The sequence below is a fragment of the Phyllostomus hastatus genome, unplaced genomic scaffold (assembly GCF_019186645.2).
Source record: "Phyllostomus hastatus isolate PE091 unplaced genomic scaffold, TTU_PhHast_1.1 phas_contig_210, whole genome shotgun sequence".
Lineage (NCBI taxonomy): Eukaryota > Metazoa > Chordata > Mammalia > Chiroptera > Phyllostomidae > Phyllostomus > Phyllostomus hastatus.
This window is the reverse complement of record NW_025333737.1, coordinates 30,182,743-30,198,477: the sequence shown is the minus strand read 5'-3', so window position 1 is coordinate 30,198,477 and position 15,735 is coordinate 30,182,743. Positions and strand designations below refer to the sequence as shown.

Sequence of the window (15,735 nt, the reverse complement as noted above, 5' to 3'; positions counted from 1 at the left end):
CATCCCTTTTGTTAAGGATTAAAAAAAAAAAAAGCCAGTTCTTCCCCCACCCCCAAAAGGCACAACCCACCTTGGAGAGCAGAGGCAACTGGGCTTGTGGGAAACAAAGAGGCGCAGCTGGCACCGGCCAGAGGGTGGGGAGGGAGGGGAGCGGATGGGACGACTGTCCAACCCCCGTGGAGGGTGTATAAAAAGCACCCACTGGGGATGAGCCGCAGTCCTCAGCCCAGGCCAAGCCAAGCTCCTGCCTGCACCTGCTCTCCATTCGCTCTCATCATGAGCAGCCGCCTGCAATGCTCCTCTGTCAGCTATGGAGGTGGTTTCGGGGGTGGCTCTTGCCAGCTGGGAGGAGGCCGTAGCGTCTCTGCCTGTTCCAGCCGATTTGTCTCTGGGGGATCAGCCGGGGGCTACGGGGGCGGCATGAGCTGCGGCTTCGGTGGAGGGGCTGGTGGTGGTTTTGCTGGAGGCTTTGGAGGTGGCTTCGGTGGGAGTTTCGGCGGTGGCTTTGGTGACTTTGGTGGTGGTGATGGCGGCCTCCTCTCTGGCAATGAGAAGATCACCATGCAGAACCTCAACGACCGCCTGGCTTCCTACCTGGAGAAGGTGCGTGCCCTGGAGGAGGCCAACACCGACCTGGAGGTCAAGATCCGTGACTGGCACCAGAAGCAGACCCCCGCCAGCCCGGAGCGTGACTACAGCCAATACTACAAGACCATCCAGGAGCTCCGGGACAAGGTGAGCCCTTGACTGTCAAGGAGAATTGACATTCTGTGTAGGGCAGAGCTGGGAAGACCAGGAAACGTAGTCGTACCCTAGGGGACCAGCAGACGCAGTATGGATGGAATTCTTTCATTCTTTATTTTATTGTTGTTAGTATTCATGCCAACGCTTTTATTGCATATACTCAGATGGATGGGTATATGTGTTGGATTTTTCCTCTGCGCAGACGGCAGACCAGTTCTGGTGCAGTGACGAACTCTGTGTAGCCAGGTTGGCTTCCTCCAGACCCAAAGGAGAGGGCTGTCAAGACAGTGGCCTAGAGAGGTTGCTAGGCTGAGACCGTGGAGACCCGACCATCCAAGGATGTTCTTGGAGGGGTCGTCTCCCTGCAGTGCAGCTCCTGGTCTCCCCTATCATGACCGGAATGCAGGACATGAATGCTAGAATAAACTTCGGGGACCCGGCTGGCCCCTCACTTTACAGAAAAGGAACCGAGGCCCAGCTCACGTGGTCTGAGAGTGTGACGACAGCCAGTCCTGCCCGTGCTTTCTCAGTCCTCGTCCCCAAGCTCCTGGGGCCTCCAGCGGCCACCTTCTGTGTTTTGCAGATCCTGGCGGCCACCATCGAGAACAACCGGGTCATCCTGGAGATCGATAATTCTAGGCTGGCTGCGGATGACTTCAGGCTCAAGTGAGTTTGCTTTTTCTCATTCTCCTCCCCTAGCAGTCTCTTATTTTAGACAAATGCTCATCTGCACAATGAAATGAGAGCTTCCCAGGAGTGACTAGAGTTCTGGAGAAGAGTCCACTGCAGAGGCGGGGGGGTGGTGGTGTCTAATATCACCTGTGTTGCTTTTTCAATTAAAAAAAAAATCCTTCAGGTACGAGAACGAGCTGGCCCTGCGCCAGAGCGTGGAGGCCGACATCAACGGCCTGCGCAGGGTGCTGGACGAGCTGACCCTGGGCAAGACTGACCTGGAGATGCAGATCGAGAGCCTGAACGAGGAGCTGGCCTACATGAAGAAGAACCACGAGGAGGTGAGAGAGGCCACGGGGACCCCAGGGCTGTGGCCAGACGCAGCCCTCCACTGCGGGACCTAGGGGGGCTTTCCAGAACACTCCGGTAGCATCCAGGGCCAGGAAAGATGAGGAGCTTCATACTTCTTCCTTTCCCTTCTGCACAGGAGATGAAGGAGCTCAACAGCCAGGTGGTAGGACAGGTCAACGTGGAGATGGACGCCACCCCGGGCATCGACCTGACCCGCGTGCTGGCGGAGATGAGGGAGCAGTACGAGGCCATGGCTGAGAAGAACCGCCGCGATGCCGAGGAGTGGTTCAACCACCAGGTGCCCGGCGCTCTCACCCCGCGGAGCCAGGGGCTGCCTAGGCTCCCACCTGAGCTTCTGCGTCACCTTCTTCTCGCTTGAATTTCAGAGCGCGGAGCTGAACAAGGAGGTGTCGTCCAACACGGCCATGATTCAGACCAGCAAGACGGAGATCACAGAGCTCAGGCGCACGCTCCAGGGCCTGGAGATCGAGCTGCAGTCCCAGCTCAGCATGGTACAGCTGTCGCCCCCGGGCCAGCGGCCGCCCCCGCCAGGTCTCCCCTGGGTCTGGCTCCCCTCGTGACTTGCCTATTGCCTCACCAGAAAGCCGGGCTGGAGAGCTCAGTGGCAGACACGGAGTGCCGCTACGCCATGCAGCTGGCGCAGATCCAGGACCTGATCGGCGGTATGGAAGCCCAGCTGAGCGACATGCGTGCCGACACCGAGCGGCAGAACCTGGAGTACCAGCAGCTCATGGACATCAAGACGCGGCTGGAGCAGGAGATCGCCACCTACCGCAGCCTGCTTGAGGGCCAGGATGCCAAGTAGGTCCTCACCAGCCTCTCTCTTGGGCAAGCGATTGCAGGCCCCTCGGATGGCAGAGCAGGCGGTGTCTCAGGGACCAGGCCCTCGAGTCCTGGACGGGAGGGGACCTGCCTGAGCTTGAACGGCCTGGGTGAAGATCCGGGGTCAGAGCTCCCCTGTTCTCTTGAGTCGGACTGTGGGGGTGTTTCCTCGGCAGGCTGCAGAGTCAGTCCCTTGGGACAGTCTAACTCAGGCCTCTGAGCTGGACTGGCAGAAATGGGGCCATGGAGAGAACATCTCATTCTGGAGAAACACTCACATTCGCTTGGCCAACAGAGCTAGTGAAATGGCGATTTAACTGCCTTCAGACCACTTGTAGAGATCAGCACGCTTGTGGGCTCAGGGCGGGATGGCTATGGGACCCGAGGGCAGACGACACTTCCGGCAGATGCCCTGCATTTGGAGCCAATCCTCTCTTCTCCTGAGGCCTCAGACAGACAGACAGACAGACAGACGTGGCAGGTGTCTGATGCTGCTGCCTGGGGGCCGAGGGCACAGTTAGGTGAAAAAGCCCAACTCGGGGCCCTGGATGACGGTCCGAGGTGTTCCCTCCGAGGACAGGAAAGCAGCTGCCGTCAGTGGTCTCCCTGCTCACAGCTGCCTCTCTCCTCTCTCTCTTCCAGGATGACTGGCTTCCCCTCCACAGGAGGTAAGGACCCACTGGCGGGAGAAGTTCCTGCTCACTGCCCCCAGGGGTGGAGAGGTGGGGAGGGAGGCAGTGCTGGACTCCCCGTGCAGGGCCAAGGGCGTTCTGGTGAAAGTGGTCATTTGCTCACCTGTTTCCCTTTCAATATAGTTGGCCCTGCCCCAGAGTGCCACTGGGCTGTCTTGGAGGGAGGCAGCTTTGGGGGCAATCACACAGAGTCCCTATTAACTAACCTCTCACCTGACCAGTGAGGGGGTTTGGGGCCCTCCTGGGAGCTCTGAGCTGGTCTGTGGTGATGATCTCCAGGCTGAGCATCTCTTGCCTCCTTGTTGTCCAGCAACCATCAGAACCAGCACCAGCACCGGCGCCAGTGGAAGTGCCAGTGGAAGTGCCAGTGGAAGCGCCAGCGCCAGCACCAGCGCCAGTGGAAGCGCCACCAGCCCTACTGCTACTCTCCCCGCTTCTGCTCGCCGCCCTTAGGATGCCTGTCGTCGGTCTTAAATCTGTGTGGAGTCCCCTCCCTGTGTCTTCGGTATCCAGAGGAGGACAGGGCTGAAGTTCCCTGCGGGAGAGAGGGAGGGACCGCGGGAAGCTGGGTCACTCCGTTCCCTGGCCCCGGCCCCCCATTCTCTAGGGTGGGGGCTCCTCACTCTTCTCTCTCAATTGGCTTCCTTTTCTTCCTGACCTGGCTGCTCTGATTTCTTAGCTTCTTCGCTAAAAAGAAAAGATACGTCAATAAAATTTCCTGCCTTTTTGCAAACGTACTTTTGATTCTGGCCTGTTTTCTGTGGGTGGCACGTGCCAAGACCCCGATTTGGGGCTGTGGGTGAGCAGGTCACCCCGATAAGCCCAGCCCAGGGAGCTCGCGGTGGGGAAGGACGCAGACACCTGAGCACGCCACCAGCGCACAGGTGCAATCATCGCAAACACGGAGGGGCGGTGCACGGGCGGCTCACGGACGGCTGGGGCGAGCCAGAGCCATGCAGGGGCACGTGAGCTAGTTCAGCGCCTCAAAGGGCGTCCAGTAATACGGGAGCAACGGCTCTAGTGGAGTCAGCTAATGGGGAGACGCAGATGAGAGGTATGGAGGGCGCTGGGGCAGGCCGCCAGCGCAGGGCTGCTTTGGGGAGAACGGGGCCCGAGACGACTGGCCCAGCCCTGGCCCGCTGCCTCCCTGCTTCCTGCAGAGACGATGGGCACCCGGGCCTCAGTGCCCCCTCGGCCCGCCCCAGGGTCCTGCCACTCCCGACAACCACAGGACTCAATGAGCAACCTGCCCCTCCTCCTGCTTCTCCGCTGCGGGCCTGGCCCTGCCCCATCAGCTCCTCCGTGGAAGCCCCAGCTCGGGCTCACTGCCCCCTCTCGCTCAGCTCCCTCCGAACGCGGTGACTGGGCTCCCGGACTCCGGTGCGGGCACTCTTCTCTTTTTCCTCTCGTCCATGACCGTTTATGAATAAAAACACTAGCGCCGTGCGTTACTGGAGGAGGTTCTGAACTAGAGGAGACAGTGACGAAAGGAGAAGAGACACTGTGCCCACACTCTCGCTGCACAGGGCTGCTCTCACGCTTCATTTCTTGCACCTTTGCGATAATGCACGAGTTGGCACCCGCCGCACGCACCTGAAGGCTGAGGCTCAGGCTGGCGCAGGGAGCTGCCCGGCAGGAGGGGGCTGTGTCCCAACGTGCTTTCCCAGATGGCAGCTGGCCTTCGTCAGAGTCAAGCGTTCAGCCCTGGGAACTCGGTGGCGGGGTGGGGGTGGGGGTGGGGTGGTGAGACATGAGGCTTTCTCCTAAGCCCCAGTGTTTAGGGGACAAAGACATCGGCCACAGAACATTCTCATGGTGTCCCCATGCCTCAGACCTCCAGAGCAAGGCGCCTCCGCACGGCAGGTGCTGCACAAAGGTGGCTAATTGGCGCGATGCCTGTGACTCCTGGCTGCTCTGTCACCCTCTTTCTCGCCTACAGCACAGGGCGCCTCCCTCTCCCCAGGCTCTGCCCAGATGGCCGAGCCTGTGCACCTTTGTGCTCCCGTGGGCTTGCGTGTCCTGCCTGGGTCCTGCAGGGGGCAGGCTCACTCCAGAAAGCAGGTGAGTGCCTGCAGGGCCACCTTCTGGGACACAGAGAAGGGACAGGGCTAGGCACTGGGCCCTAGCCTGGCTTGCTCCCAACATGGCCTCACATTGGGCAGCTGGGTGCTGGAGCAAGCAGATCACGGCTGAGGACAGAGCTGCAGCCCCAAGACCCTCCTGGGTGTCTGTTGTCTCTCTGTTTTGGGTGACAGCCTTGAGGGTCCACAGAAGACCTAGAGTAAGGGATAACTGCACCCAGGTTTTGCTGGCAAGGGGAACCTCGCTCCCTCCAGCCCACCGCCCGCTGCATGCCCACGGGAAGCCTGGCGAGGAGAAGAAAGAGCTTCCACAGGAAGGCCGTGGGCAATGGCACCGCTCCCTGTGTCAGCTGCTGGGCCTTTGTCCCTCCCTGCCTGGTACCTCTTGGGGGCTACTGGGGGCTTGCCGCCTGTTGGATGACGTTCCTGAGGTTTTTGGTGGCTGGAGTGGGGCAGGGCATGTGGACTGCTTCCCTTTGAGCAGCTCCACGGGGCGCTACAGAGTTGGGAGGAATCAGGCAGGTGGGTGGGGGCTGCCACTGGGGGGTGGAGATTTGGGGGAGTGAACCAAGAACTGGAATTCACGCGTCTGGCCCGGTTTTTACAGCCAGCCATAATGACTCTGCGGCTTCTTTCATCCCGGGATCTCAGGGCGGGTAGAAAGTGGAGTCCCCAGGGCCAAGTGTGGGTGATGACGACCTGCGGCAGCCCACAGCCCGGGGTGCGGACACGCCGGGAGGGCCGCTGCGCGCCAGCCCCTGTAAACGCAGACCACGGGACCCGATCAAACGGGGAACTCGGCTTTGTGGTTCGGTTAAGTGGCACCTGAACCAAGGGGACGCGGGAGACGGAGGTAGCAGCTTCTTTCTGCCCCTGGGCCTGGCGGTGCGTCTCCCACAAACCACACGTTCTCTAAGCACACCGGGGACAGCCGTGGCAGCCCCGGAATTCTCCATAAAAGCTGGGTGGGGGGAGCCAGGGCCTGAGTGCACCTGAGCAGGAGGCCCTGGGCTCTTCCAGACGGGAGCTGGCAGCCAGCACGGCCGCTCGGGAACAGCTGCCCACGGTTGGGAAGGCAGAGCTGGGCGTGAGAAAACCATAGAGGTACGGCTGAAGACTGGGGTCCGGTGGCTCTCTGGGCCTCCCCCAGGGCAAGAGCAGTTTGGGGCAGAATCCTGAAGCCCTGGGCAATTGCCGAAACCATAGCCTGGGGAGAGAAAACACCTTTGTATTGTGGGGGAGATGAGAGTCCCAGGGCAATTCTGGCCTGGTAAAGGGGGCGTTCTGAGGCCTTCTCCGGATAAGGTCAAGGCTCACGGGGACTCAGGACCATGCACGGAGCAGCATGTAGGAAGCTGGGTCCCTGGGGTGCCCTGCAGACCCAAGAGCCTGGGGAGGAACCCCTATTCAGAGCCATGGCCGACTCATCAGCTCTCCTGAGGCCTCTGGGCAGGGACTCTGGGCTCTGTAGACAGGGTTGGGGGCCGACGTCCTTGGTCACCTGCTGTGTGTCCAGACCGTCCTGAGCTCGGTGAGGCCTGGTGATAGCAGGAGGTTGGCAGAGGTTTGGGGCACAGGCTGGGGGCATAAGAAATGGAGCAGAAAGGGGCTTGCCAAGTCTTGCCTAGGAAGATCTGAGTCACCCCACTGGAGGCAGCTGCCATCAAGGTGGAATGTCACCGAGGCAGCCAGGACGAGTGTTAGGGCAGCTCAGCACTGCCTGCGTCCCCCTCGCTGGACGTGTGAGGGCAAAAATGGCAGCCACTGGGAATAGGGAATACAGGTCAGAAAGGGGCGATTTTGCAAGGGAAGCCAGGTATACCTGTCCCCAAGACCAGCCAGTCTTGGTGACAGGCCAAGGAGGGAGAAAGGAACAGCCGTGTCTTGTTTGCCGAGGCTCTCACCGAGGACTGCCAGCTAAAATGCAAGCCGCTCGGTTAAATCGGAGTCGCAAACAGACAATGAATCAGTTTTTAATGTAAGTGTGTCCCAGACATTGCCCGGATTTGTATTTGCTAAATCTGGCCACCCCAGCCGTAGCGGGTCCGTGAACACTGCCGAGTCTCCCTCCACCGAAGATGAGTAAGCGAGGCCTTCCTCCAGCTCCCGGACGAATGAACTGGGTAGCTTAAAATGTCTTCATTGAAGTTTTTCACCCCCACGATGTTTCCCTCGACGTGGCGTACCTGTTGCTGCGTGTCTGCACTAGCACCCAACGTCAGCGGGCAGCTGTTTAGGCACAAGCTGTTGATGTGGTTATTTGCCACAGAGCATAGAGAAACTGTGCCTTTCTGGGCGGGGCCGGGAATTTCAGGCGCTTTGTCGCTTGAACTAGTCGTTACAAGGGAAAAGCAGTGGCGCGTGTGTGAAGGAGTGAGACCAGTGTGGGTCTCCCCCTTTCTGGGTGACTAGCTGGGTGGCGTCTGAAGGGGTTAAGACACGGGATCAGCATTTCTTGGATCCTGTGAAGGGTGGTGAATTCTGTGGGACCTGTGTGCGGGGATATCCAAGGTGGGACAGGCAGCAGGAGACACCAAGGAAGAGGAAGTCTACACCAGCAGGACATTAAGAGAGGCAGTCATGGACTTCCTGAATGACCTTAGTCCCCTTGGCGCCCAGTTGTAGGTGACCTGGCTGCTCCGTGGTCCACTGTCTGCTTCCTCCGATGCCTTTGGGGCAGTGTGGGGTGGTGGTGGCCGGCACCCCCTGACCACAGCCCAGAGAAGCAGGTGAAGGGGCCCACTGCTCAGAGAGCCCGTTTCCTCCTCAGCTCGCCGTGACAGGCTGTGCCTGGTGCCTCCCGCATTGGAGGGCCTGTTCAGAGCCAGGGAGAAGGAGATTCAGGTTTGATTTCTTGGCTCTTTGCCCGTGGAGAACCTTGGCTTTAGATGGAAGCTCATTTAAGGATGGAGACTTCTTCTTACCAAAGAAGGAGCCACAAACTCAGTGGTTGACTTTGAACTTGGTGGCCTTCCACGGTGGGCTTGGGAAGAGCCGGGGTGTTTCCTGCTCCTGCAGCAGCACCTCCCTGAAGCCAGGGGTGAGTGGGCAGAGAGCTAATGACACCGAGCCTCTGAATGGGGTCTTCTGGGAGCAGCCTTGGGAGGTGGTCAATGTTGCCCCTGCCTACGGAGGACAGCCAGGGAGAAGCCCAGGCCAGTCTGCGCAGAAAGGAAAACCCCACTGCGTCCTGGAAAGGGACGTATTGCCTCTTTCTTCTGTGGGTCAGTGACAGAGAAGGGACGGCGACTGTGGGAGATGGTGAACAGGGCACAGACACACCCGGGTGACTTCCGGCTCTCTCCACAGGAAATGCGGGGCCGCAGATCCGATAGCGTCCGAGATGCGATGGCCGCAAGTGCGCCGTGTCCAGGCCTTTCATGTTCAGACAGGACCCTGGGCCTCGGAGTGGAGGTGGGTCACACAGAGACTTTGGGGCTGAGCTCGGACTGGAGTCCCGTTCCCTGATCCTTAGCCCAGTGTGGTTTTGATTAGTGTTGGAAGCAATGGTCTCAGAAGAGGACTCTATTTTGACACAGAACCCATTGAACGGGCAGCCTTGATTTGCCAAACACGGAGCAGGTGGATTTTCTCCGGGGCTGGGTCGCCGTGAGGGGCGGGGCTGGCTGCCACCTGGTGCTGTCCTGGGGGGGGTGAGTCCCGGTTGTCTCTGTGGATACGGGTAGAGCCTCTGCTCCACTCAGGCCTCCCTCACCCCACGATGGTCCACGCTTCTGCGTGGAAGAGAACAGAGCTGTTCTGTTCTCCTGGTCTGTCACCAGCCCATGAGGCCCCTGCCACACTCGCCTCCAACAAGTGGCCTTGGAGTCTGTGACGTTGAGAACGGCAGGGGACCGAGAGCGACGGAAAGACCTGCTCTGGCCAGCTCGTCGCCTGCCCCGGGAGGGGTGCACGCCTCTCCTCGGCCCTGGGGAACACGAGCATGGACGCCGGCCCACGGGGGCCCTCCTGAGCAGAGGCTGAGACGGGAAAACAGCCAGAGCAGCTCAGGGTCTGCTTCGTGAGCCGCCCTGAGGGAAACCTGGAATCAGCTTCAGATACGGGGTTCGCAGTGGAAGGGTTAGACACACGAGAATGCCAGTTTCAGCCAGAGACTCCGCCCAGAGAGGAGCTGTGCTGGGCTCTATCTATGTGGCAGAGGCTGCCTGCAGGGCGAGCCCGCTGTGTCGCAAATGAGGTAAACCGAGGCACACTGAGCACCGAGAAGGCCCCGCAGTGACCGCGAGACTCTGCACTGTTGTCCTAGAACACAAAGGGGGTGCTTAGAGGAGGCCCGGTGAGAGCCCCGGTCCCTGTCCTCACAGTCCAGTGGGTCTCCACTGAGGGCGGTGTGCCCCCCAGGGGATATTTGGCAATGCCTAGTGACATTTTTGGTTGTCACCAGTAGGGGACGGGATCGTTACTGGCACCTGGTCGCAGAGTCGGGGGTGCTGCCAACATTTTACGATGCACAAGAAGCCCCCATAAGAGAACTATGTGGTCTGTTTGTCAATGGGGTCAAGGCTGTGAAACCCTGGGACGGCCCCGCCCAAGGCCCCAGCAGCCGAGCTGGGCAGAGGGGCCGCCGAGAAGCACCGTGGCCGGGGCAGCCGGGGCCCTGGCTCCCAGGAGGAGCTCACCAGGCAGCTCTCGGGCATCCTGTCCAGGCGTCCACTGCACCGGGGGAGGTGCTGGGCACCTCCTGAGTAATTTCAGAGAGAAGCTTATAAAGCGTTTTAAGAGGTTGGTAAATTACAACTCCAGAAGCACATAAATGCTTCCATAAATTCCAGCCTTGCGAAGCAAGTCTGTGTGGGAGAGGAGGGACGGGTGGCCCACGCCTTGGGAGAGCCCGCGTGGGGAGGCAGGGTCCCGCACTCACCTTTGCTCCTTAATTCTCAGGCGCTCCTTCTGGCTTGCTTATCTGTCTGGCGGAGCTTTGTTTGTTCTTATTCCTTTCCTATCCAAAGAGGCTTCATCAACCGTTTCTGTACGCAGTTCAGGGACTGGGGGTGGGGTGGGGCGGGCAGAGCAGGCTGTCTTGGGGTCCTGATTCTACCCTCCTAGGTTTGGAGAATTGGGGGCCACAGAGAGGACTGCTCTCCAAAGCAGCTCCATTTTCAGGCTCACTCCCATGATCCTTTGCTGGCCACAGCCGCAAAGGACCAATGGAGACTGTTTGCTTAGCCTAACCAACATCTCCATAGCACCCAAGTGGTTTTCAAAACACTTTGACTCCTGACGTTTGATCAGTGTGAAGTAGGCGGGGCAGGTTGGCGATCTCCATGGACATGACGAAGACACGGAGGAGGCCAGACAGGCGGGGACGTGTTCTGCAGGTCAGCAGCAGAGCGAGGTTTTGAGCTTCGGTCTCTTGAGTGGTGGCACTTGACCTTGGTTGTGTGGGGGATGAGAATGTGGGATTTGGGGCCCGAGAGCCCCAGTTGTAGCTCCAGGCTCTTTACTCACTGCCTGTTTACCCAAAGCAAGCCTTTATGTATTTATTTCCTAACCATTCTGAGCCTCAGTGTCTACCCTGGTAAGATGGAGACAATATTGGCCGCTTTCCGGGACTGTCGTGAGGCGTAAATGAAATAACTCTACACATAATAGATGCTCCAGGAATGTTAGCTTGCTTTGCTCCTTTTTCACCATCCCTGGGGCCTGGACCCAGGGTGGCAGCTGTGAGGGTGGGGTCAGGGCTGATGGTGACAAATGGACGACAGATCGGGCTCCTTAAGGGAAGACACGCCAGCAGGGCAGGAACCCCATGTCATCTGTGAGGCCACTCCCAGTTTATAGGATCTGGTGCGAAGTCTTTGAAGAGGCAATAAAATTCATATCCTGTCACGAAGAGGCAACAGCGGAGAGTCCTGACTTAGCAAACCAAATTGGACCATTTTTTTTCTTTTTCTTTACAAGGCGGGGAATTCTAGATGGGCAGCAAAAACCGTGTTCTAATGAGATTAGCTTTCCCGGCTAGGAATTAGGCTTTCCCAAGAGTAACAGGACAACACCCCACGAAGTGGGTATATAAGCACCCCGGAAAGGCCTGGAGAGCACAGCGCCCCAGCTCTTGGCTAAGCTGCGACCTTCCTTGCTGGCATCATGGCCACCCAGACCTGCTCCCCGATCTTCTCTTCTGGGTCTGTCAAGGGCCTCTGTGGCTCGGCGGCCAGCGCTTCGCGGGTGTCCTCCGCCTGCTCCATGGGCTCCTGCAGGACTCCCAGTCTTGCCGGTGCTGCGGGGGCTGCCTCCTCCACCAGGATGGGCTTCTCCAGCCCCGGGAGCTGCTCCTACCTGTCTTCTGGGTGCCAGCCCTCTGGCTTTGCTGGGAGTGGGGCCTGGTTCTGCGAGGGCTCCTTCAACGGCAGCGAGAAGGAGACCATGCAGTTCCTGAACGACCGCCTGGCCAACTACCTGGAGAAGGTGCGGCAGCTGGAGCGGGAGAACGCAGAGCTGGAGTGCCGCATCCGCGAGTGGTACGAGTCCCAGATCCCGTACATCTGCCCGGACTACCAGTCCTACTTCAAGACCATCGAGGAGCTGCAGCAGAAGGTAACGGGGGCCTGGCCCCTGTCTAGCCAGGCGGCCCAGCCCCTGGAGGGGGCCGTCTTCCCTCAAGGGACTGCAGATGCAGCTATAGCCCTGAGGGAATTCTCGTATCTCCCTCTTTGGGGTCTTGATGTCCTGGGGGCCCCAGACCTCTCCGGGCTGGTAACCTGCAGCCAGCCCTTCCGCCCCTCCCCCCGCTGTCTCGGCTACATGAAGGTCAATAACATGCATCGAGCCCCTTTTGGACATAAGAGCTATGCCTGACATGCTCCTCTCCTTGGCTTACTTACTCCTCATCTCAGAGAGACGGGCATTCCTGGACCCATTTAAGAGATGAGGAGGCTGGATTTTAGGGAGGCTCAGCCACTTGCCCAAGATTGCACAGCCTGCCGGTGCTGGATGCAGAACCCGACCCCAGCTCGGCCCAGTTCTCTCCAGTCACCCTGGTGCTTCCCACGGGGCCGCTCTGGGAGCTACAGACGTCAGGACCCATGGCCACTGACACTCCCTCCACACCTGGGCTCGGGGCTCAGGGTTGGAGACGCCGAAGGTGCTGGTGGCACTCAGAGGTGTGAGCTGGGCTACCCCATCCCAGCCACCCCTACGCTGCTGGGTCTTCTCCAGCTCATGGGGTATCCCTTGCTCCCCAGATCCTGATGACCAAGGCTGAGAATGCCAGGCTGATCCTGCAAATTGACAACGCCAAGCTGGCTACCGACGACTTTCGGACCAAGTGAGTAGACCTGGTTGGGGAGGTTTCTGTGCGATTCCCTTGCTTCTGTCCCCTGCCCTTGGGAGCTGGGGAGGTGGCCGTGGGGCCAGAGGAAGCTGCAGGTGGAAAATGCGGCATTGGCTTTGGATCCCTTCTGGGTCAAGGGAAAGGACCTCTGTGCTGCTGACCCCATATCAGCCACTGCAGCTGGATGGCAGGGCTGGGGGCCCTCCCTGTGCGTGGCCCCTCTGTCGCAGACTCGGCAGGATTCTGTGTGCGCAGGTACGAGACGGAGCTGGGCCTGCGGCAGCTGGTGGAGGCCGACACCAACGGCCTGCGCAGGATGCTGGACGAGCTGACCCTGTGCAGGGCCGACCTGGAGGCCCAGGTGGAGTCCCTCAAGGAGGAGCTTCTCTGCCTCAAGAAGAACCATGAGGAGGTAGGGCTGGTGCCACGCAACCTCCCAGTGTTTCCCGTCCAGCAGGGAGTCTTGGGCAAGACAGTGGGACCACCACCTCCTCAGGAACTCCAGCTGACATTTGTTTATGGCTTACTGGTGCCAGGAACTATGTGACGCACTTTGCACTTCATTTCATCCTCACACCAATCCCAGGAGGGGTGTACTAATGACGAGCTTCATTCTACAGACAAGAAGACTGAGGCACAGAGAGGTTAAATCACTTGCCTGAGGTCACACAGATCCCACACTCCTGCCCACGACACTAAATCTCCATTTGAGCTGTAGTGCCTGCTAACAATTCCGTTCACCTGGCACTTGCGTCCTCCCCCCTCCCCCTGAGGAGGGAAGCACACGTCCACGAGGAGACTGAGGCCCAGAGAGGTTCAGTGTCCTATTTAGTGTCACACAGCTGGCAACCGAGGGAGGAAGGTTTGCGTGCAGCTCACCTGCAACCCCATCCAGCACCCTTTTTGCACCTTACGCCTTCTTGTCTGCTGTCTGCAGGAAGTCGGCACACTCCGGTGCCAGCTCGGGGACCGGCTGAACGTGGAGGTGGACGCCGCCCCCCCAGTGGATCTCAACAAGGTCCTGGAGGAGATGCGGTGCCAGTATGAGGCCCTGGTGGAGAATAACCGCAGAGACGTGGAGGCCTGGTTCAACACCCAGGTGGGCTGGGGGCAGCCCAGCGCGGCCAGCTCCTGGGGTGGGGTTGCCCTTCACCGTCGCTTCCCTTGGTCTGACCGTGCTCTGGGCACTTGCCTGTTTCTCAGACCCAGGAGCTGAGCCAGCAGGTGGTGTCCAGCTCCGAGCAGCTGCAGTGCTGCCAGACGGAGATCATCGAGCTGAGACGTAACGTCAACGCCCTGGAGATCGAGCTGCAGGCCCAGCACAGCATGGTGAGTGGCCCCTGCCGGAGGGGCCGGCCACCACTGGTGGCAGGCAGGCTCCCTGACCCTCCAGCCTCAGCACTTGGACCCCCACGGGGTGCGATCATGGGGACGTGCAGTATCCCAGGGCTGCGGGCTTCTGGGCGGGGTGGGCGGGGTGCCGTCCCACTGGCAGCTCACCCTCTTTCCCGCGGCAGCGGAACTCCCTGGAGTCCACCCTGGCGGAGACCGAGGCCCGCTACGGCTCCCAGCTGGCCCAGATGCAGTGCATGATCAGCAACGTGGAGAACCAGCTGGCGGAGATCCGCTGCGACCTGGAGCGGCAGAACCAGGAGTACCAGGTCCTCCTGGACGTCAAGGCCCGGCTGGAATCGGAGATCGCCACCTACCGCCGCCTGCTGGAGAGTGAGGACTGCAAGTGAGTGGCCCGGCCCTGGGGAGCCAGGCTCGGGGAAAGGGCTCGCCACTCAGTGCCGTGCTGGCGGCGTCAGCCCCAAAGTGGCTGTTACACAGGTGCAGGGGACTGATCCACAGCCTCTCGAGACAGATTCCTTCCAGCCCTGGACTTCGGTCATTCACAGGGGGACAGGCCAGTCCAAAGATTGTTTTAGCTGGGAGTCCCTAGTCCTCATCCCTGTAGCCCTTGGGGACATGACAGGCACAGTCTGAGGCCCTTGTCATCATCCCCCACCTGTCTCACATTCGGTCCCCTCGACCCGTTTAACACGATGTCAGCGCGATGCCCTGGTGCTGCACGCACACACCCTGAAATGATCTCCTCTCCTCAGGCTTCCTGCCCACCCCTGCGCCACGGAATGCAAGCCCGCCGCTAGGGTTCCTTACACCTCGAGCATGACCTGCGGCCCGGCTCCCCAGGTCAGCAGCACCCAGATCCGCAGCGCCAAGGACGAGATCAGAGACGGGAAAGGCATGTCCTCCAGGGAGCACATGAAGTCCTGCCAGCTGTAGCCGGCCACGCGGCCCGCCAGGGCGCATGCACCTGGGCCCGCAGGAGGGAGGACGCCCCTGTGGCCCCCAGCTCCCAACGACCCCGCTTCCCTGGAGGGGCTCCCCGCCGAGCAGGTTTTTCTACCAGAATACTTCTTACATGGTGTTTCTGAGTTTCACTGCTTTTATGCATGCAAAGTAGCTTCCCCTGGAGAGTCACCCAATAAAGCGTTCTTCTGGCATAGCAAACGGGAGTCCGTCTGTTCTCACGGGGTCGGCAAGTGGGGGTGTTGGGGAAGCGGCTGCACTGAAGCCCTGGGTTTTGGTTTCGGCTCTGCCTTCTCGGGCGCTGGGGGATACGGAATGACGGGGTGGTCAAACATATTTAGTAATGGGGGTACCTCAGGCCCTGCTCCACCAGATCAGACACTGAGCCAGCCCCAGTGGGTGCCAGTCATAGCCCTCAGGCTTGGTGGCCGTGCCTGTGGACACCCGCCTGGGGTGACCCCAGAAGAGGCAAGGGCTCCCAGGCCAGTCCTCCTCAGAGGCCCTGCCTGGATCTGGTGCTTCGGTCTCCCTGCCCTTCAGCTTCTCCCTCGTCCAGCTCTCTTTACCCCGCTCACCCGCCCTCACACCTGACCCCGGGACAGTCCCGAAGAGGGGGTTCCAGGACCAGCCAGAGCGGGGCAAACGCCAGGCTGCCAGCCTGGGCCAACCACCTCAGGGAGGGGCGTCGGGGCGACCTTGGGGGGATGAAGGTGGGAGGTGAAGCCATGTCCCCAACACTGGG

The 15,735-nt window shown here is 60.1% G+C and overlaps 2 protein-coding genes across 2 annotated transcripts; both read left to right on the top strand.

The window, feature by feature from the left end:
- Nucleotides 1-210: 210 nt before the first annotated feature.
- On the top strand, nucleotides 211-4,039 carry KRT13 (keratin 13). The gene is made up of 8 exons (XM_045835861.1): nucleotides 211-735; nucleotides 1,328-1,410; nucleotides 1,601-1,757; nucleotides 1,904-2,065; nucleotides 2,154-2,279; nucleotides 2,369-2,589; nucleotides 3,253-3,278; nucleotides 3,613-4,039. Exons 1-8 carry the CDS (start codon nucleotides 277-279, stop codon nucleotides 3,753-3,755), a joined length of 1,377 nt encoding a protein of 458 aa, XP_045691817.1. The 5' UTR covers nucleotides 211-276; the 3' UTR covers nucleotides 3,756-4,039.
- A 7,389-nt stretch (nucleotides 4,040-11,428) lies between these two features.
- On the top strand, nucleotides 11,429-15,194 carry KRT36 (keratin 36). The gene is made up of 7 exons (XM_045836477.1): nucleotides 11,429-11,941; nucleotides 12,589-12,671; nucleotides 12,933-13,089; nucleotides 13,615-13,776; nucleotides 13,881-14,006; nucleotides 14,195-14,415; nucleotides 14,786-15,194. Exons 1-7 carry the CDS (start codon nucleotides 11,492-11,494, stop codon nucleotides 14,964-14,966), a joined length of 1,380 nt encoding a protein of 459 aa, XP_045692433.1. The 5' UTR covers nucleotides 11,429-11,491; the 3' UTR covers nucleotides 14,967-15,194.
- Nucleotides 15,195-15,735: the final 541 nt, after the last annotated feature.